Source organism: Neofelis nebulosa, chromosome 10, assembly GCF_028018385.1.
Source record: "Neofelis nebulosa isolate mNeoNeb1 chromosome 10, mNeoNeb1.pri, whole genome shotgun sequence".
In the NCBI taxonomy this organism is placed as follows: Eukaryota; Metazoa; Chordata; class Mammalia; order Carnivora; family Felidae; genus Neofelis; species Neofelis nebulosa.
Genome location: NC_080791.1, coordinates 73,289,877 through 73,312,899, shown reverse-complemented (window position 1 = coordinate 73,312,899; position 23,023 = coordinate 73,289,877). Strand labels below are relative to the sequence as shown.

Below are 23,023 nucleotides of genomic sequence, written 5' to 3'. Positions count from 1 at the left end.
CATGTGTGGGGGAGGGGCAGAGAGAGAGGGAGGCACAGAATCCGAAGCAGGCTCCAGGCTCTGAGCTGTCAGCACAGAGCCTGATGTGGGGCTCGAACCCACAGACCACGAGATCATGACCTGAGCTGAAGTCAGTCGCTCAACTGACTGAGCCACCCAGGCGCCCTTATAGACATACAAATTATAGATTCTGTGTTAAGTTTTTAGTTGTTACTGGAGAAAGTAATGTTAAACCAGCTTAAGCAAAGAGGAATTTATTGACTTACATAAATGAAAAGACTAGCCTTGGACAAGGGTTGGATCCAGACACTTAATGTAATATTCAGAATCTGTTTCATTTTACTTATACATAGCTCTGCTCTTTTCTGGCTTCGGTCCATTCTCAGGCAGCATCTCCTTCAGTGGTGGCAAAGATGGCCACAGCAGTGCCAGGCTTACATCCCATAAGTTCAGCAACTTCAGTGATGGGCTTCCTTTCTAAATAGTTTCAGAAGTCTTGGGATTAAGTCTGTTTGGCCAGACTTGGATCCTTTGGTGTGGTTGGGAGTGGGAGAGGGGGGAGTAAGGATGTTCCAGCCCTTTTTGAACTAGATGGAACAAAAGGGAGATGACTAAGTTCTAAAAAAGAAGATACAGATTTCTGCCTACTAGAAGAAAGGATACTGAGGGGGCAAAAACAGCATAAAGTCTATAAAAATGAAGATAAAAATTTTATTTGAGCTAAAAAGATAGTTTTTTTTTTCAGTGTTTATTTTTGAGAGAGTACAAGGAGGGGAGGGGCAGAGAGAGGGGGACAGAGGATCCAAAGTGGCCTTCCACTGACAGGCTGACAGCAGTGAGCCCAAAGTGGGCAAACTTATAAACCACAAGATCATGACCTGAGCCGAAGTCAGGAGCTCAACTGACTGAGCCATCCAGGCGCCCCTAAAAAAATGGTTTCTAATAGGAGCTACTTAAGAAAAGCTTCAGACAGGTGGCTATATTTGATTTGGGCCCTGAAGGATAAGTATAATTTTTCCAAGGCAGAATGAGTATAAGAAAGGACTTTCTAGGTCACTCATCTGAGAAGTTTGGCAGTGAAAGGAGAGAATTAAAATGGAAGCTATTGGAGTCTAAAGAGGAATGTTAAGACTCTTTTCCACCTCGGTATGGAGAAAACTTGAGCATTCTTATGGCATTCTTATGGCAAAGGAGCAGAAGCAAATTAATAATGCAAAGAAGGCAACACTGATAAATAGGAGAATTCAGTGAGAATTAGGATATAAGTAGAAGGCGTCAGAGTTAGGCAGGAAAAGGGAACTCTTCATTCTCTGAGGACACGTGAAATAAGGTGGGTAGTGGTGGCTGTGAAGTTAAAACAAACTTGCTGTTAAATTGGTAAGTGGCTACAGTCTTGCTTTCTAAAAGTAAGGAGAAAAGGTTGATCAGTTATCTATTGCTATGTAACCATTCCAAAATGATTTTGTGGGTTAGCAATTTGGCTTGAACTCAGGCTGGGTGGTTTCTTCTGCTGGTCTTGCCTTCAGTCATTATTGTAACTGGTCATCTGAACTGTGGATGGATGGTCTAAGGTGGTGGCTTTACTCCTGTGGTTGGTGATGACTGTTGGCTGGGCCTTTTTCTCCTTGTGCTCTCTCATTGTCCGTGAGCATTCACAGGGCAGTGGCTGCACTCAAAACAGGAAGAGCTGAAGCAGTTAGGCTCTTATGAACTTAGAACTCCCAGTGTCACTTCTTTCACATTGTATCTGTCAAAGCAAGTCACACAGCCAGCTCAGATCAAGTGGAGAAATAGGCCCCACTCTGTATGTGAGGAGAAGCAAAGTGACTTTATAAAGAGTGTATCCTGGAATCAGAGGAATTTGTATCTCTTACTCTTCATCTAACATTTTGTGAAGATTTTTAGTCATGCAGCCAAATTGAAAGGATTTCAAAATGAATACCCATATGCCTACCAACTAGATTGTATTATTAATATTTTCCTGTACTTGGTTTATCACGTATTTATCCATCTATCAGATACTCAATTTATATTATTTTTGTATATATTTCAGAGTAAATTGTAGACATCAGTACTTTTGTCTGAGTACTTCATGTATATTTAGTAGGAGTCTATTTGTTCATAGTTTTTTCTTAAATGAAATGTTTACGGACAATGAAGTATACAAATTTTAAGTGTACATTGTGCCTAGTTTTGCATTCTACCACAGAAGGGAAAAGTTTGAAAAGATTTTCAGTGAAATGCCTCAGAAGTTCAACTATAGTTGTATAAAAGAATTGCAAAGAGTGACTTCCTTCAATATCTTGATGTCCTCATCAGTAATAATTTTTTATTTAGTATTACCTCAACATTTAGGATTTTCATTTGTGTTACATTAAAAAAAATTTTTTTTAATGTTTATTTTTTAGAGAGAGAGAGAGGGACAGGAGTGCGAGTGGGGGAGGGGCAGAGAGGGAGGAAAACACAGAATGTTAAGCAGGCTCCAGCCTCTGAGCTATTAGCACAGAGTCTGATGCAGGGCTCCAACCTCCAAACTGCGAGATCATAACCTGAGCTAAAGTCGGATGCTTAACTGACTGAGCCACCCAGGTGCCCCTCATTTGTGTTACATTAGTTTGAATTCACTTTGGGTGTTTCCCTACCTCTATCATTAAACTTTTATTTCGCATATACTATGGACAAGCACTGTGCTAGAAAAAGGATGTAAGTAGGAGCTCTCCTCATTTCTAGGTATTCAAACTAAAATCTCGAATCAGATTAGATTAATAATAGATGTCATTTATTTAATGCCTCTGCCTAAGGCCAGTGATAAACACTTTTTAGTTGCATTGTTTCATTTAATCCTTATAATTTAAGAGATAGATACTTTTTCATTTTATTTTATTATTTATTTATTTTTAAAATTTACATCCAAGTTAATTAGCATATGGTGCAACAATGATTTCAGGGGTAGATTCCTTAGTGCCCCTTACCCATTTAGCCCATCCCCCCTCTCACAACCCCTCCAGTAACCCTCTGTTTGTTCTCCATATTTAAGAGTCTCTTTTGTTTTGTCCCCCCCACTCTGTTTTTATATTATTTGTGCTTCCCTTCTCTGTGTTCATCTGTTCTGTGTCTTAAAGTCCTGATATGAGTGAAGTCATATGGTATTTGTCTTTCTCTAATTTTGCTTAGCCTAATACCCTCTAGTTCATCCATGTAGTTGCAAATGGCAAGATTTCATTCTTTTTGATTGCCGGGTAATACTCCATTGTATATACCACATCTTCTTTATCCATTCATCTGTCGATAGACATTTGAGCTCTTTCCATACTTTGGCTATTGTCGATAGTGCTGCTATAAACATGGGGGTGCATGTGCCCCTTCGAAACAGCATACCTGTATCCCTTGGATAAATGCCTAGTAGTGCAGTTCCTGGGTTGTAGGGTAGTTCTATTTTTAATTTTTTGAGGAACCTCCATATTGTTTTCCAAAGTGACTGCACCAGTTTGCATTCCCACCAACGGTGCAAAAGAGATCTTCCTTCTCCGCATATTTGCCAACATCTCTTGTTGCCTGAGTTGTTCATGTTAGCCATTCTGACTGGTGTGAGGTGGTATTTCCTTGTAGTTTTGAGTTGTATTTCCCTGATGATGACTAATGTTGAGCATTTTTGGTACTTTTTCATTTTAAAAGTAAACTAAGGCATGTGGAAAAGTTTGACTTGCCCAAGCACTTACAGCTTCATGAATCAAGCTGATGTGACTCCAGAACCCAGAATTAACTCCTGAATTACAATGATTAGAAGCAAGCAATGTGCCTTATTTTACACAGTAGGTAACTAACCCTTTAATTGGTCATCTTGCTTCATAGGGTAATTTTAATCTTAATTGTGCTTAAGCAGAAGATTAAATTTTTACAAGCTGATCATTGAGAAAGTTTAATAAACTATTTTTCTAGTTTATGAGTAAATATTTTAGCAATTTGAAAAAGGAGAAATTTTAGTGTTATAACTTTTTTAAATTAAACTCTGCCCAATGTAGGGCTTGAACTCACAACCCCGAGATCAAGAGTTGCATGCTCTACCAACTGAGCCAGTCAGGCACTCTAGTATTATAGCTAAAGATTTAACTGCAGATAATCAGATAGATGCGTGGTCAAAACTATGTGGCAAATTCAGCCATAAATTTAACCTTTGAATGGAGTACTGCAGTTTCTTATAGCTTTAACACTTTCATTATGCTGATCTGTTATGTCAGTTGTTCTAGATTATAAACCCTTAATCAATTTTTCATATGATGCTTTTTAAAAAAATGTTTATTTTGAGAGAGTGAGAGTGCACATGCACGTGAGCAGGGTCGGGGCAGAGAGAGAGGGAGAGAGAGAATCCCAAGTAGGCTCCGTGCGTAGCGTGATGTGGGACTCGATCTCAAGAAACGTGAGATCATGACCTGAGCCAAAATCAAGAGTTGGTTGCTTAGCCAATTGAGCCACCCAGGAGCCCCTCATATGAGGTTTTGTTAGTAGTTCCTTGACTTTATTGACTAGGTATTGGGTACTTTTATTGCTAATTGGCTTATGAACAATTTAACAAATAGCCAAAGATTGAAACCATTTTGACTTGCTATTTGCATAACAGTAAACCATGTTGAAACTCATGAAAGTATGTGACTAGCAAGGCATTTTGTGCCAAGAATCCTGCCAAAGTGCCATTAGTTAACAGCAGCCATTGTGACACCTGAGGTGAAAGGTTCTTGAGTTCATCCACCATTCTAGCTTTCCTGTTAGGTCAGGGAATGAGGTAAAGTTATGTATGTCTAAGCATATCCCTTACCTCAGCAGTGTATAAGATATTTATTTTTAAAGAGCAAAGAACATCTTATTTTTTTAAGTTTATTTTGAGAGAGAGCAATTGGGAGTGGGAGAGGCACAGAAAGAGGGGGAGACTGAGAATCCCAAGCAGCCTCTGCACTTCCAGCACAGAGCATGATGTGGGGCTCTACCTCACAACTGTGAGATCATAACCTGAGCTGAAATCAAGAGTCAGACGCTTAACTAACTAAGCCACTGAGGCGTCCCTGAGATATTTTAAAAATGTTCCTTCACTCACATTTCCCACAACTGTTCATTTTATTTTATTTTATAGTTTATTTGTAAGTGGCTTTAAATTCTAAGTCATATGAGTGGGTTACAAACAAAATAAATTTGTGTTTAAAAAATCTAATTGAGTGTTATGTTTATTTTTGTGTATAGGTCTTGCTATTTTGGAAGCTACAAGAAAAAAATAGATTAGGGGAGGTTTGGTCATGGCTCAGATATCCAACAATAATGGATTTAAGCAATGTTCATCACATCTGGAACCAACAAGAACAAAAGAAGTGGACAAGGAAGAAGCATTACAGATGGAAGCAGAGGCTTTAGCAAAACTGCAAAAGGATAGAGGAGTGACTGATAATCAGAGAGCCTTTGAGTTATCAAGCAACACCAGACAAAAAGCACAAGTTTATAACAAACAGGATTATGATCTCATGGTGTTTCCTGAATCTGACACCCAAAAAAGAGCAGTAGATATTGATGTAGAAAAGCTCACGCAAGCTGAACTTGAGAAACTATTGCTTGATGACAATTTCGAAACTAGGAAAACACCTGTCTTGCCAGTTACTCCTGTTCTGAGCCCTTCGTTTTCAGCACAGGTCTATCTTCGACCTACTATTCAGAGAGGACAGTGGCCACCTAGGTTATCAGGGCCTTCCACTTACACTTTACCTTCTATTTATCAATCAACTTACAGCAGTAAACAGACTGTATTCCAAAATGGCTTCAGTCCAAGAATGCCTGCTTTTCCATCCACAGAACCTATATATTTAAGCTTTCCAGGACAGTCTCCATATTTTTCATATCCTTTGACACCTGCCACACCCTTTCATCCACAAGGAAGCTTACCTATCTATCATCCAGTAGTCAGTCCTGACATGGCAAAGCTGTTTGACAAAATAGCTAGTACATCAGAATTTTTAAAAAATGGAAAAGCGAGGACTGACTTGGAGATCAAACATTCAAAAGCTACAGTCAACAATTTACAGGTATCTCCAAAGTCTGAAGATATAAGTAAATTCGACTGGTTAGACTTGGATCCTCTAAGTAAACCTAAGGTGGACAATGTGGAGGTGGTAGACCACGAGGAAGAGAAAAATATTCCAGGTTTACTAGCAGAGGATCCTTGGGATGCTGTTCTTCTTGAAGAGAGATCACCAGCAAGTTGTCACCTTGAAAGAAAGGTGAATGGAAAATCTCTTTCTGGGGCAACGGTAACAAGAAGCCTGTCTTTAAATATTCGAACAACTCAGTTTACAAAAGTCCAGGGCCAAATATCTCAGGTATAGTCTTTTCTTACTAACTTCTCAAATGTAGTAATATAACACAGAATTCATGTTTGCATACATAATTTATTAGGTAAAAGAAATCCTTTTCATTTTGAATTTTGTTTTCTTTATTCCTAAATGTGCTGTGAATTTTAGATTGTGTGGTAAAGGATGAAATGTGTTTAGGTCAGTTGAACAATTACTTGCTATTAATAGATTTTTTTCTAGGATTATAAATTAAACTCTAATCAAGGATCTGGCTGTCACTGATAGGCATTTAAGATAATTTTTATATCTTCATGTCTGCTCATTATATATAGTCCTACTTTCTCTTCATTATCTTTTATTTTTCAGGTTAAACCAGTAATTTTGGTTTTTAACCCCATTATGGAAAATTTTCCATATATTTTGTTTTTAACCATAAGTGAATGGAAGGAAAGGAAGGAAACCCCATAAAAGTCATTAAAGGACTCTCTCTCCACACCTATATTGATTAAAATAAAAATGTGGTATAGTTGCTGAGTTCATATTGTCTTACTATCTGTAAAAACTAGTTAAGGGTAGCTGGAACAGGATGTCTTCCCTCAGATGAGAGGCAGCAGAATTTAGATTTTTCCTTTCCAAATACAGTATATCATTGCAGGTTTCTATTTTGCTCTTGTAATATCTGTGGGTCTTGGGAATGTTTAAGTTTCATTCTCCCCTTAATGCGAATTACATCATTCAGCTAATTAGATAAGCACTTAGTTACTCTTTAGTTGCTGGGAATCAACTAGCCTTTAGGGAAGGAGAAGCAAATTTTGCATGATTTTGAATGGGTGTATGTTGAATTGCGACTTTAAAAACCATTTTGGAGAAAGAAGCAGGTAGTAAGAAGGCTTGGAAACACAGATGAGATTTTTGGATGACATTATCAGAAAAGAGAAAAATCTTAACTAATGCAATGTTTTATAAGTGGATTTTGACTACAGTTCACTAAGGATATGTTATTTTAAGCTTTTCAGTATTTACAAATTTAGTCACATAATCTCTTAATACTTTCAATTAAAAAATCACAAGTTAATTCCATATTTTAAATTGATATCCTAAATATAATGTCAAATTATTTTCTCTTAATATCTCTGTCATATTGTTGAGGGTTTTCTTTTTGTTTTTACAAAATAACAGTCATTGGGCACTTGGATGGCTCAGTCGGTTGAGCGTCTGACTTTAGCCCAGGTCATGATCTCATGCTTTGGGAGTTCGAGCCCCACATTGGGCTCTCTGCTGTCAATGCAGAGCCTGCCTCAGATCCTTTGTCCCCCTCTCTCTGTCCATCCCCTGCTTGTGTTCTCTCAAAAATAAGTAAAAAAAAAAAAAAAAAAAAACCAAAATAACAGTCATTTCCTAAAGTATTTAAAAGGAGATGGAGAAACTAAGCCATGAGTCATCCACCAAAAAAAAAAAAAAAAACAACCAAAAAACAAAAAAGAAGATGGGGTGGGGAAAATATACCAAAAAGAACTGATAATTGTATATTTAGCATTCTGAGGCACTACTCAACTTTTCCATAGTGGCTGCACCATTTTACATCCCATCAGCAATGTGTGAGAGCTCTAGTTTCTCCATATCCTTGCCAACACTTGTTATTTTCCATTTTCTGGATTATCGCCATCCTGATGGATGTGAAACAGTATCACTATGGTTTTGATTTACATTTCCCGATGACTAATGATGATGAGTATCTTTTCATGTGCTTAATTGGCCATTTATCTTTTTTGGAGAAAATGTCTATTTAAGTCATTTGCTCGTTCTAAAAATCGGATTGTTCATAGCAGCTTTACTCATAATAGCTCCAAAGTAGAAACAACCCAAATACCTCATCAACTGATGAATGGGTAAACCAAAGTGGTATGTTCATACAGTGGAATATTACCCACAAAAAAGTGAAGTCCTGATATATGTTATAACATGGATGAACTTTAAAAACATAAATGAGGGGCGCCTGGGTGGCTCGGTTGGTTACGCGTCCGACTTCAGCTCAGGTCATGATCTCACGGTCCGTGAGTTCGAGCCCTGCGTCGGGCTCTGGGCTGATGACTCGGAGCCTGGAGCCTGCTTCCGATTCTGTGTCTCCCTCTCTCTCTGCCCCTGCCCCGTTCATGCTCTGTCTCTCTCTGTCTCAAAAACAAATAAAATAAAAACGTTAAAAAAAATAAATAAATAAAATAAATAAATAAAAACATAAATGAAAGAAGCCAGGCACAAAAGACCATGTTTTGTATGATTCATTTTATATATGTCCAGAAATGGCAAATCCATAGAGAAAGAAAGCAGATTAGTGTTTTCCAGGGGTCAGGGAAGGAAAGAATGGGAATGATTTTTTAATTGTTACTGGGGTTTTGGGGAGGATGATGAAAATGCTCTAGAATTAGACCATTTCAGTCTTCTTACCATAGTGGTGATGACCACACAGCATTGTGAATGTATTGAAAGCCAGTGAATTTTATGTTCTGTGAATTTTACCTTAATTAAAAATATATTAAAGGCACTAGTTCACCTGATCCATCCTGCTCAGGCCAGACCACTGCTGGATTCACATTTGAATCAGTGTTCCAATGGAGAGATCCCTACCCAAACGTGGGTCTCCTTTTTATAGGCAAAGCATGACAGCATGGGATGGTGTCTGACACTATGCAGTCTGGATTAGGGAAATCAGCTGTTTAGGTGAATTGTGGTTATTATCTTAGATAAGTTGAGGTTTCTGGATCAACTGGAGTTATTTACTGTCCAGTGATCCTGGATCACAACTCAGAACCTCAGAGCTGCATTCTTTTTATCTACGTGTAGATATTCAAACTGAACTTTTTTTTCTGTTTAGTGGTCATTGAGACAGTAGAGAGTTCCTAAGAATCCTGTGAGGACAGAGCAACCGATACCTATTTTACAATTGAGGAAATGTAAAGAAATTTAGGAATTCTTAATTTTTTCATATAATAATGGTATTGTAAGTTAAATGAGCTCTTATATTTTAGAGATGTATACTGAAGAATTTGTAAATGAAATGTAATAAATTATAGTTTTAATAGAAGGAAGAGCTGGGGATAGGGTGCTTCTAGATGCAACAAGATTGGCTATATATATGTTGATAATTATTGAAGCTGTGATGGATACATGGGTGTTCATTATATTATTTTTTCTACTTTTGTATGTCTGAAAATTTCCACAATACATTAGAGGTTAGGAAGAAGACCACAGAACTATTTGTAAGAAGAAAAGCAGATGTTCAGACCCATGATGTGACTCTAAAATCACTTCCCCCACTCCATCCCTTTAGTGATAGAACATGCTATTTTGGAAGTAATAAGTTCCCTATCAAACATGGGTTAAATAATTGGCTTCCCGAACTTAGTCGTATGTCACTGTGCCCTGAAGAGGAGTTTAGGCTTCTTCAGTCCTAATACTGTGTGTTTGGGGGTGGGAATAAGTGGTGATATTTTGGAATTTGAGGGAAAAGATGACTTAAAAACATTTTTTTTCCCTTCTTTAAGTGATTTTGATGCAGCTAACCTGCTCCTTTGGACTAGCATTTGGAACCTTTTGACTAGATGACTTTAAAGTTAGTTTCTCTGTATTTCAGAAGCCTGTGAAATTGGGTAGGTGACAAGACAAATAGCAAAACAAAAATTAAGTATCCTGGAAACCGTTTCTTCACAACTTAAGTTGCTTTTGCTACAAAATCCTGCTTCCTTTTCTTTCCTTTTTTCCGTCTTTAGACTGGTCACTTACAGTTCAACTGATATTTTCTCCACCCTTTCCTTTGGTGAGGACAGGGCTGTGATACCCACATGCCTTTCTTTCATTGCTCCCTGCATACATCTTTTCCTCCTTATTTTTAATATTTGTCATAGTACCATCTGCTGTTAAGACATCTAATGCCATTCTATTTTGTAGAACTGCTTTACGCATATGGGTGATTTCAACATTTAATAATGTAATGCTATTTTCAGAGTCATTTAAGGCCTTATTTGTGTATTTATCAAGGGCCTTCTTGTGCTGTATGACATTTTGAGCTTAAGTGTTGATCAGTAATGGCCTCAATAGTTTTCATTAAACTAATATTTGCCTAGCCAGCCTTTCTTTGTCTTCTTTCTATAAAACTACTGTATGGAAACCAACTATCGGTGTTACCTATTGCTAGATCTGGATGGTGGAATAGACTAGTTCTAGTCATATTCAAACATAATAGCATAGTCTGGTCCAGGTATGACAGATGTCAGATTTAGGGTTTGACAGGTTTTGAGAACAGTGTCAGGGGAGTATAAAAGTATAGCTTGATATTTAGTCATCCCCTGTCATCCATTGATGACCTTTAGTTTCTGAAATTCTTTGAACCTGATGAGAGGTTGTCACAGTCAATGGCTTTCCCATCGGAAGTTTAGATGCTTCTACTGGTAGTGCAGTAGCTGCTACTGCTCCTAAAGGCAAGGTGGCCATCCTTGGGCTACATTGTCAATGGATTTGGAAAAATATCCTGCAGGTTTCAACTAATGCCCTAGTTTTCATGTTAGGGGCTAAGGCGTGGCTTCTTTTTTCAGCAAGGAATAGGGTAAATAAATGGCTTTTCTAAGTTTGGTAGAGGTAGAGCTAGCAGAGGGTAGTTTAATTTTTAGTTGTTGAAAGATCCCTTGTTGTTCTTTATCCCATTTTGAAGGCTCTTTATCTGGTCCTCTAGTGGCTTCATATGGAAATTTGGCTAGGACTCCGAGCTCTGGGATCTGTAGGTGGCAAAATCTAGGCATTCCTGTAAAGGTTTGGAGTTGGTTTTATGTGACAGGAGGTTCCAATTCTGTTATAGCTCTTTTTCTCTCAATTGGCAGGGAATGCTATCCAGTAGTTAATTCATATCCCATATTTCTGTTTAGAAGTTTGAGCCTTTTTAGACTGTTCTTGGTATCCTGTCTCTCTAAGAAAGTTTAGTACAACAATAGAATTATTGTCTGAGACCTCTTTCATGGAGCTTCATATTAAAATATCATCCACATATTGTACTGTTATTCCCTGAGGCAGTGTAAGGTCTCTAAACTCTCTGCTGAGTGTACTGCCAGACAAATGGGGACTCTTCTCTAAATCCCTGTGGTAGGACTGTCCATGTAAGCTGGCATGCTTGATGTTCTCCTACTGGAGTCCATTCAAAGGTCAGTAGAGGCTGGACCTCTTCACTTAAGGGGATACAAAAGGAGAAATGCTTTAAATCAAGCACTGTAAGCCATACACCTTTCTGTATTGCCCGAAGTTTGAGTCAGTACAGTATAAGTGTTTGTCACTCTAGGGTGAATAAGGACTATAGCTTCATTTATTACTCTGAGGTCTTGTACCATTCTGTACTGGCCATTAGGTTTCTATTTAAAAAAACAAACAAACATTTTTTTAAATGTTTGTTTATTTTGAGAGGGTGTGGGGGTGGGAGGAGCAGAGAGCAAGAGAGAATCCCAAGCAGGCTCCATACTGTCAGCACAGAGCCTGATGCAAGACTCCCATCTCACAAACCATGAGATCATGATCTAGCCAAAATCAAGAGTTGGACATTTAACCAACTGAGCAACCCAGGTGCCCCTTAAACATTTTATTTTTAAATTTTTTTAATGTTTTTTAATTTTTGACAGAGAGAGAGACAGAGCATGAGCAGGGGAGGAGCAGAGAGAGAGGGAAACACAGAATCCGAAGCAGGCTCCAGGCTCTGAGCTGTCAGCACAGAGCCCGATGCGGGGCTCGAACTCACAGACCGTGAGATTGTGACCTGAGCCGAAGTCAGACACTCAACCGACTAAGCCACCCAGGCGCCCCTAAACATTTTATTTTTAATCTCCGCACCCAACGTGGCGCTCAAATTTACAACCCTAAGATTAAGAGTTGTGTGCTCCACCAACTGGGCCAGCCAGGCACCCCTCTCCATTAGGCTTAACAGGCAAAATGGGAGTATTATAAGGGGACTGGCAAAGTTTAAGAATTTCATTTGTAAGAAATTTATCTATGAGTGGTTAGAATCCAGCCCTGACTTCTGTCTTAAGAGGATATTGTTTTCTGTGTGCAATAATAGCAAGATCCTTTAGAGCTGTTTTGATGGGATGGACTATTGCCTTCCCTGGGATATCATAATTCCAAATTTGGGGATCTACATGTTCCCAAATGTTAGGGGGAATTCCAGGTGGATGTCCAGTTTTTCTTCAGCCCTTAGAGAGGAGACCATCCTCCTGTCTAGTTAGTTTGAACTGGCTTCCCAACTTAAACATGAGGTCCCTTCCCAGTAGGGGAGTGGGACAGGAAGGGAGAACCAGAAAAGAATGGGTAATTACTTGGTCTCTATGTTTACAAGTTACAAGAAAAGTTTGTAAGCATGATTTAGGTTCTCCTTCTCCTTCTATTCTAGTAATTTTAGAAAGACAGGTCGGACTGGAATGCTAAATAAGGGCAGAGTGAGTGGCTCCTGTATCAATAAGAAAATCAATGAATTTAACTTACTCCCACATCCAGGGTAACATGGAGCTCAGCCATCATTATGTTCAGGGGAGCCAGACCAATCTCAGGGCCCTGTCATGCTCTCTTCAGGTTGTTCCACTGGGTTGAAGTTTGAGGACCTAGGGCCATTTTTGCCAATTTATGGTGAATATCTGGTGCTGACTGGCTTATAAAATGCCTATTTAGGATAACCAGCCTTTCTGGTGTGGCTGAGTCTAAATTTATATATTTACCAATTTATTCTATTAAAAACCCCAAAAATAAGGCTGGATTTTCATCATTTGCCTGGGTTACTTCCTTAATTTTATAAAAATTGACAGGTTTAGAAAATCCTCTTTTCATTCCCTCCAGTAAACACATGACCATATGGTCTCATCTTCCCCTGCCAGGTCTGTCCTTTTGGTAGTTCCATTGAGGCTCGGCATTAGGAACAGTGAGTGTCTCCTCCTACTAGATAATGATTTCTATCCCTGGTCACCCAGCTTATCTGCAAATTCTTGTGTCCTAGCCCAAATTTAGGCCTTTTCTTCTGGGGTACAACAGTGCATTAGAATAATATAGATATCCTGACAGGATAAATCAAATAGTAGAGACACCTGGTGAAATACATCTATAAACTTATGTGGATCCTCTGAGTATCATCCTAGTTGTTTTATTTGTGCCAGATCTGACATAGAAAATGGGACATGTACCTTAATTGTGCCCATTTCCCTGTTTGCTGCTTCCCAAAGTGGATACAGTCCTGCCTTAGTCTGAGTGTTTGATAGGTATGATGTTCTACTTCTAGTACATCCCACTGGGCTTGGAGCAGAAGGCTCCAAAGGTTTATATGGAGGGGGAGTTATTAAGGGTCTGGGCTCGCATGTGGGCTTATTGTGACTTTTTCTTCTGCTGATTGATTTGTCTGACTCAATTGGTTTCTTTGATTGAGTGGTCTATTTTATTTATTTATTTATTTATCTATCTATTTATTTATTTATTTTTACATTTAACTGTGTGTTATATATTTATTTTTTTAACTGTAGTTGGCACATTGTGTTCTGCATTTTTTAAAAGTCTATTTATTTTTGAGAGAGTGTGGGGGGAGGGGCAGAGAGAGAGGGGAAGAGAGAGGATCCCAAGCAGGCTTCACACTGTCAGTGTGGAGTCCTCTGTGGGTCTTGAACCCACAAACTGTGAGATCATGACCTGAGCCCAAGAGTCAGATGCTTAACTGACTGAGCCACCCAAGTGCCCCTTGGATGGTCTATTTAAACAATCATCATTTAAATATCTAGGGGCGCCTGGGTGGCTCAGTTGGTTAAGTGTCCAACTCGTGATTTTGGCTCACGTAATGATCCCAGCGTTCATGAGATCAAGCCCCGAGTTGGTTTCTGCGCTGTCAGCATGAAGCCTGCTTGGGATTCTCTCTCTTTCCCACTCTTTCTGCCCGTCCCCCACTTGCTCTCAAAATAAATAAACATTCAAAATAAAATAAAACATCTAAAGGTGGGGGGGCCTGGAATCTTACCAGGCACATCCTACAAATCTCTCTTAGATTAGGATCCTGACTCAGTGTCATCAAGGTCTGGATGTAGGGCCCTTCAGTCCATTTCCCATGATGCCTGCAAAAAAGGTCTAATTGGTAAATAGTATTAAAGTTTAAGGACCTGTTAATGGGCATTTTTCATCATCCTCCAGAGAATATTGAGGCCAGGCATTATTACAGAAGAAGATGAAGTACTTCTTTAAATCCTTTTGTCTAGGGGCACCTGGGTGGCTCAGTTGATTAGGCATATGACTTTGGCTGGGTCATGATCTCAGGGCTTGTGAGTTCAAGCCTTAAGGCTGGCTCTGTGCTGACAGCTCAGAGCCTGGAGTCGGCTTCAGATTCTATCTTTGTCTTCCTCTGCCCCTCCCCTGCTCACTCATTTCTCTCTCTCTCTCTCTCTCTCTCTCTCTCTCTCTCTCTCTCTCTCAAATATAAATAAACATTAAAAAAATTTTTTTTTAATCCTTTTGTCTAAATTGACTCCAATGTGCTAGGAGACAGCCCAAAGGGGTATCCTTTGGGGTTGAGGAAGTTGATCCCATATTTAATTCCTATAAAATGAAGAGAGTACATTAACTAAGAGTCCATTACCAAAATCCCCCTTGGTTTCCAAATGGCATCCCATCAGGAATATTGCCAAAGGTTCCTGGGGTTCAGAGTGGCGGGAAGTATCCCTCATTCTCAGCCACTCTGACACCTTTGTGCCACTTGAAGCGTTGTTGGACCTTTCTTCACTTCCCTGCTGCATCCTAGGCTACAGTAGGTGACAGTGAATGGATAGAAATGCTGGAGAGATTGGGGCTGCCTCTTTCCATTTTGAAAGAGTTGATATATTTGGCAACCAATAATAATACCTTTGTTAGCATCTAGATCTAGTATCAATGGATGGAGTAGAGGTCTTGGACTTTGTTAATATGGGGCAGCTATTTTATATCATGTTATGTGTCCTATATCTAAGTTAGAAGTACTTTCAATCTGAGGGCAGGACTGAAAACGCCAAACAGTCCATGGGGAAGGACAAATGAAAGACATGATAAAATGAAAAGATGGAACTCCTGCCTAATCTGGGAAACTTTCTCATGAGCTTTAGCCATAATCCAGTCCCAAGGGAGTGATCCTCCATTGGGTGAGTGCCCCACTGATCCCTTTCTGGAAGCACTCGATTAGACATATCTTGGATTTTATGCTTATCAAGGGATTATATCAGGTTTAGAAGGAAACCTTACATGGGAATCTTGAGAGCGGTGGCTATCCTAACGACATATATGCCTGTTCCATGCCTAGGAATAATACAAGTATTAAAAGAAAAGGTAAAACAGGGAGAGCCTGATTTCTGAGCCCAATGCCATTATGGCCAAAGTACTGGTGCCCAGCTGGGCGACAGGAGTTTGTCCCTTCCCGTAGTATAGCCACAAGCAAGAGGTTCTCTCCTAAGCACTCCGGCAAGACATGTTCTGAAGGGTCATACTATTCAGGACATCCCTGAAAAAGAAAAAGAACAGATGGGAAACAAAGACTAGGAGTAAAGACGACTTCTCAGGTTGTACCAGTGCTCTTGGATTCACTGTGTTGTCCCTGTATGGGCCATCAAAAATGTTAGGACATCCTTGCACACAACAGTCCAAGAATTCTTGAGACATTTTATGATGCAGTTTATTAAGTAGCATGGGGACAGGACCTGTAGACAGAAAGAGCTGTACTTTTTGTTGTATGAAGCTGGTGGTGATATGCTGTGTGCTCAAGGGAGACGGGACATGCAGGGAGTATTAGATCATAGAATTTCTACTAGTAAAACTACTTTTATAACATTTCTCTGGTGCTTATCATTCAATTCAATTCAATATTAACTATTGGTGAGATTTACAGTCAGTCATGAGACCCTTGTGTGTAGCAACCAGCATGTATTTGACCCTTAGCTTTCTGGACTAGGGTCCAGAAAAGGTGACCATTTTTCTGCTTCTGTCCCTCATTAGTTAGACTAAATGATTTCTGAGGTTCCTTTCAGGAATAATATTTAAAGTTTGGAAAGTTCCCATGTAAGAGAAAGTGGACTTTTTTTTCTTTCTTTCTTTTAAAGTTTTGTATTTTGGACATAGTTAGTTCCTCAAACCAATTCATCAAGTGGAATAACTGAAAATCATAGTATTCCTGTAAAAAGAAAAAAAGATGAAATGTACTAAAATTTTCAATATATTATGTTACCATTGTGTTACATTAAGTAGTACTTTGTGCTGAATTTTAACAGACTAGTGGTAGCAAGTGCTGAAAGTTGAAATACAGAATAGCTTTACTTTAACTGTATAGAAAGGTTAAAATTAAGCAAATCCTGTTTATATTTTTCAGTGTAAATTGAGAAATTCAATTTAGTAACTTAATTTTAACATCCATTGTTTCAGGTGTGCCTGGGTGGCTCAGTCAGTTAAGCGTCCAACTCTTGATTTCTGCTCAGGTCATGATCTCACGGTTCCTGGATTTGAGCCCCCTATTGGGTTGTGCACTAACAGTGCAGAGCCTGCTTTGGATTCTCATTCTCTCTCTCTCTCTCTCTCTCTCTCTCTCTCTCTCTCTCTCTCTCTCTCTCTCTCTCTTCCTCCCCTGCTTGTTCTCTCTTTCTCTCCCAAAATAAGTAAATAAACTTAAAAAAATTAAAAAAGTCCATTGTCCCAGAAAGTAGAACCTAGGACCAACTAGAAAGAAAATTAAAAGGGGTGCCTGGGTGGCTTAGTTGGTTAAGTGTCTGGCTTCAGCTCAGGTAATGATTTCACGGTCTGTGAGTTCAAGCCCCTCCTTGGGCTCTGTGCTGACAGCTCGGAGCCTGGAGCCTGCTTCAGATTCTGTGTCTCCCTCTCTCTGACCCTCCCCCGTTCATGCTCTGTCTTTCTCTGTCTCAAAAATAAATAAACATTAAAACAAATTGTTTTTTAAAAAGAAAGAAAATTAAAGGAGGCTGGTTTTATAGTTAAATATTGACAATAGAGCTTACAAATAGCCATTTAATAATGATGGTTCCTCTCAGGTTCTCAGTTCAGTGCACTATTATCTGAAGTCTTCAATCAGAGGTTTGGTGTGCACTTATTACAAATGCTATAAAATAATTTTTATATTCAAAGGAAAGTTTTAAGCCCGTGTATTAACACTAAGATTTCATCATTTTGTTTGTGTCCATGAAGATAAAGTTTGGTTTGATTTAAGCCAAAAGGAGCAGGTAAACAGAGCAGTAATAATAGACTGACTTTGGAAGTCTGTGGCACAAACAGGCATGGAGCTTTTAATCTTTCACACACCATTTTATTTAAAAACTTTTCTCTAAGATTCATATCTTTTATTTGGAAGTAAGATTGCAGTGCCTGTTCTTTATAATTACTTTACATGCTCAAGTATTCATTTCCTGTAAGAATTTTATGCTTTGTGGTAAAAACTCAGAAGGGTGTTTTTCTTCTTACTCAGCAAGCTTACTTCCTGTTTCCTTCTAGTGTCTTTTGTTAATAATAATCTAAATACTTTAGTTCAAATTTTTTGTGACCAGTACCAGGAAAAGGCAGCATGGTATTTAAAACTGTTTTATGACAACTTTACTTAATCAGACTAATAACTATAAATTTAGCTACTTTGAACAGATTGCAGAGGTTTTAGTCAAATTATTTTCATGGAACTTGTTTTGCAAAGTTCTGTGGATATTGTGGATATTGGCTCTTTTTAAAAGTTAATTGTATTAACATTATAAACATACATATCTTCATTGGCAGAATGTCTATCATTAATTTTAAAGAAGAGGGAAACTTGATGGGGCATCTGAGTGGCTCAGTCGGTCAAGTGTCCGACTTGGCTCAGGTCATGATCTCGTGGTTCATGAATCCGAGCCCTGCGTCTGGCTCTGTGCTGATAGCCTGGAGCCCGCTTTGGATTCTGTCTCCCTCTCTCTCTGACCTTCCCTTGCTTGTGCTCTGTTTCTCTCTCTTTCAAATAGAAATAAACATCAAAAAAATTTTTTTAAATGAGGGAAACGAACAAGATGTGATTTTTCATTGTCTAGCTGAAGGTAATACAATATTTGAATAGCTTACTGAAGACTCTAAAATTTTGTAAAAATTCAAATAAGAAAGTGATTAACTTTGTTCTGAATAGTAACTGACATATATATGTGGGTGGGTGGGTGTGGGTGTGTGTGGGTGTGGGTATACACCCACACCCACACACACCCACACCCACCCACCCACCCACCCACATATATCTTTAATGGTAAAGTACATTTATTGGAAATTTGTGCGTTCAGTCTAATTTCTGGGACAATAAAGCATAAACCTTGCATTTGTGTAGGCGTAAAGCTTTCCTATATTTTTATAACTGCTTTACAAAGTATGCACTGACAGTTTTGTGAATTATTTCAAACCTCCATCACTTTCCTTAATCCACCCATTCTACCTCCTCTGGTAGATGGCCTCACTAACTTTTTTTTTTTTTTTTTTTTTTTTTTAAATACTGAGGTCAAGATCATTTTTAAATTCTTTTTAAGTTTTTTTTTTTTTTTTTTAAGTTTGTTTATTTATTTTGGGGGCGGGTAGAGAACCAGTGGGGTAGGGGCAGAGGGAGAGCATGACAGAAGATCCGAAACAGACTTTGTGTTGACAGCAGAGAACCTGATGTGGAGCTTGAACTCGTGAACCATGAGATCATGACCTGAGCTGAAGTCAAATGCTTAATGAACTGAGCCACCCAGGGGCTCCTAAAGTTTGTATGTATGTATGTATGTATGTATGTATGTATTTATTTATTTTGAGAGAGAGAGAGTTCACACATGTGCGAATGGGGGAGGGGCAGGGAGGGAGGGAGAGAGAGGATCCTAAGTGGTCTCCATGATGTCAGCATGGATCCCGATGCAGGGCTCGAACCCATGAACCATGAAACCTGAGTTGAAACCAAGAGTCTGACGCTTAACCGACTGAGCCACCCAGGTGCCCCAAGACCTTTCTTTGTATGGACTTGCCAACCTCAGATTTGCCTCTTCTTTCTGGTTTGGATGTAAGAGATATTCCTTCCATTTTCCAAAACTTAACTCTTTCCCCTTTTCTTGTTCCTGTCTCCCCAGAGTATTTTCTACCATTACTCTTTAAAGAAGAATTTGTACTTACTGCCTTTCCAGTCTCTCACCATCTTCTCTTATTTTTATCATATTGCAGAAACTTGTTTCTGGTAAAATGAATACCAATTGCCAATCTAGTGACCATATTCACTATCCAGCCATCAAACATTAATCTGGGTTTGTCTGTAAGGGTCTTTCTGGATGAGATTAACATTTGAATCAGTACACTGAGTGCTCTCCCTCATGTGGGTGGACCTCATCCAACCAGTTGAAGGCCTGAAGAGAGAGAGCAAAGTGGCTGACCCTACAGCAAATAAGGGGAAATTTGGCCAGCCTGACTGCCTTTGAGCTAGATAGAACGTGTGTTTTTTCCTGTCTTTGGACTCCCCACTGAAACATCAACTCTTCCCGGATCTTGATTCTGCTGGATTAAGATGGGAACTATACCATTGTCTCTGGGGTCTCTAATTTGCCAACTGCAGAACTTGAGACGTCAGCCTCTATAATCACAGGAGCCAATATCTTACAGTAAATCTCTTTATTTATGTGTACATATGGGATATTGCACTCTTGTTCATCTTGATGGATACCTACAGCCATTAGCAGAGAGAAATTTCCCTGTAGAAAATTGCAGCAATTGGATGATCCTCATCAAGTATATGTCTTTAGGTCTGGAATAGAGTATTTCTAGGGGTGCCTGGGTGGCTCAATTGGTTAAGCCTCCAACTCAATTTCAGTTCAGGTCATGATCTCGTGGTTCGTGAGTTTGAGCCCTGTGTCCAGCTCTGCACTAAGAGTGCAGAGCCTGCTTAGGATTCTTTCTGTCTCTCCTCTCTTTTTGCTCCTCCCCTGCACACACATGGACACTTGTGCTCTCTCAAAATAAATAAACTTAAAAAATATATATATTTCTGGATGGTGACCAAACAACTACATGGATTTACAAACCCAAAATATTTACTAGAAAACTCATTATTTTCTCCTGGACAGACCTCTTCTTTTGTTGTTCTGTATATCAGATAATGGCATTAGCAGTCTTTTCTTATTTTTCTCTTCATTCATTGAAAACTGTTTGAGGATACGATGTATGTGTTACAAATTAATCATTCACAGACCTAATCCTTAAAGAACTTGGGTTAGAAGGAAGAGACAAGATGTGTGTGCATATAACTGTAGTACAAAATAGAAAGCCTTGAATGCTACATAATAGTTTGTGTAAAATCAATGGAGAAAAGAGATGATTTGATGCCTAGGTTGTTTGGAGTGTGAGGGAGGGATTTGGGGTAAGAGTTGAAGGAATCGGTGTAATATTAAAATTTTTTTTCTTTTTTTTTGTTTCAAAAAAATGGAGAAAAACAAAACATCTAATGTTAATGTGTGAGATAACACATTGGCAGCTCAACTGTTTTTTACTTTGTAAAGCCAAAGTAAAAACAGAACATTTTGAGTTAACTTTTCAGGTGTTGTTATTATCTTGATGTGGGACTGTAGTTAGTTATATAGTCTATTTCTATACTGTCAGTTGAAACCTGTAATAACCTTGAAAGGAAGGGCCTAATTCATGAAAGGCACTAAAAAATACAATTTTTTGGTTAAAAAAAGTCTATAAATGCCCCTAAGGAGATTCAAAATTTGGTAATAAGTAAAACATAAAAAAAAGAAAAAGAAAGAAAGAAAGAAAGAAAGAAAGAAAGAAAGAAAGAAAGAAAGAAAGAAAGAAAGAAAGAATTATTGGGTCAAGCAAAAATACAGGTTTTCTGTAGCATTGCTCCTGCAGAGGTCATAATGTTGTTTTTCTTGTGTTTCCCTCCCTCCCTCCCTCTCTCCCTTTCAAAATTTTATTTAAATTCTAGTTAGGGGTGCCTGGGTGGCTCACTCAGTTAAGCATCTGACTTCAGCTCAGGTCATGATCATAGTTCCTGGTTTCGAGCCTTGCTTTGGGCTCTGTGCTGACAGCTTGGAGCCTGGAGTCCGCTTCAGATTCTGTATCTCTCTCTCTCTCTCTCTCTCTCTCTCTGTCCCTTCTTTGCTCACACCCTGTCTCTCTCAAAAATAAATAAACATCTAAAAAAATTAAATTCTAGTTAGTCAACCTACAGTGCAATATCGGTTTCAGGAGTAGAATCCAGTGATTCATCACTTACATACAACATCCAGTGCTCGTCATAACAAGTGCACTCCTTAGTACCTACCCATCATTCCTCTAGCCTATCCCCCGCCCACCTCTCTCCATTTACCCTGTTTGTTCTCTGTCTTTAAGAGTCTCTCATTGTGGGGCGCCTGGGTGGCTCAGTCGTTTAAGCCTCTGACTTCGGCTCAGGTCATGATCTCACAGTTCCTGAGTTCAAGCCCTGTGTCAGACTCTGTGCTAATAGCTCAGAGTCTGGAGCCTGCTTCAGATTCTGTGTCTCCCTCTGTCTGTGCCCCTCCCCTGCTCATACTCTGTCTCTCTCTAAAAAATAAATATTAAAAAAATTAAAAAAAAATGAGTCTTGTCGTTTGTTTCCCTTTTTTTTTCTCCTCCCTCCCATATGTTCATCTGTTTTGTTAATTTCCACATGAGGGAAATAATGTTATTTGTCTTTCTCTGACTTATTTTGCTTAGCATACATAATACATTCTAGCTCCATTCACATCTTTGCAAATGGCAAGATTTCATTCTTTTTGATGGCTGAGTAATATTCCATTGTGTGTGATTGTGTGTGTGTGTGTACATGTACACACGTCTTTATTCATCAGTCAGTGGACCTTTGGGCGCTCTCCATAACTTAGCTGTACTCCTTCGAATCTGTATTTTTGTGTCCTTTGGATAAATACCAAGTAGTGCTGATCGTAGGGTGGTTCTGTTTTTATCTTTTTAAAAATTATTTATTTATTTTTGAGAGAAAGCGTGAGTGAGTGAGGGGCAGGGAGAGAGGATCCCATGAAGTGCAGAGAGGGAGAGAGAGTGCAGAGCCCAGAGAGGGGCTTGAGCTCATGAACTGTGAGATCATGACCTGAACTGAAGTCAGATGCTTAACCAACTGAGCCACTCAGGCACCCCTATTATTAACTTTTTGAGGAACCTCCATACTGTTCTCCAGAGTAGCTGCACCAGTTTGCATTGCCACCAGCAGTGCAAGAGGGTTTCCCTTTTTCCAAACCATCACCAGGATCTGTTCTTGTGTTGTTTATTTTCACCATTCTGACAGCTGTGAGGTGGTATTTAATTGTGGTTTTGATTTGTATTTCCCTGATGATGAGCTATGTTGAGCATCTTTTCATGTGTCTGTTAGCCATTTGGATGTCTTCTTTGGAAAAGTGTACTTGTCTTCTCATATCTTAACTGGACTATTTGTTTTTTGGGTGTTGAGTTTGCTAAGTTCTTTATAGATTTTTGATACTAACCCTTTATCCAATATGTCATTTGCAAATACCTTCTCCCATTCCATAGGCTGCCTTTTAGTTTTGTTGATTGCTTCCTGTGCTGTGCAGAAGCCTTTTATCTTGATGAAGTCCCAAAAGTTTATTTTTACTTTTATTTCTCTTGCTTCTGGCAACATGTCTAATAAGAAGTTGCTATGGCCGAGGTCA

The 23,023-nt window shown here is 39.0% G+C and overlaps 1 protein-coding gene across 2 annotated transcripts in view; it reads left to right on the top strand.

Moving 5' to 3' along the window:
- PIK3C2A (phosphatidylinositol-4-phosphate 3-kinase catalytic subunit type 2 alpha) overlaps window positions 1-23,023 on the top strand; it is a 195,768-nt gene that overhangs the window by 94,331 nt on the left and 78,414 nt on the right. For both annotated transcript variants that reach the window (XM_058688378.1, XM_058688379.1), the window contains one exon: window positions 5,233-6,356. In XM_058688378.1, the coding sequence (XP_058544361.1) occupies window positions 5,286-6,356 (1,071 nt within the window). In that variant the 5' untranslated portion in view covers window positions 5,233-5,285. The remainder of the gene's footprint in view (window positions 1-5,232; window positions 6,357-23,023) is intronic.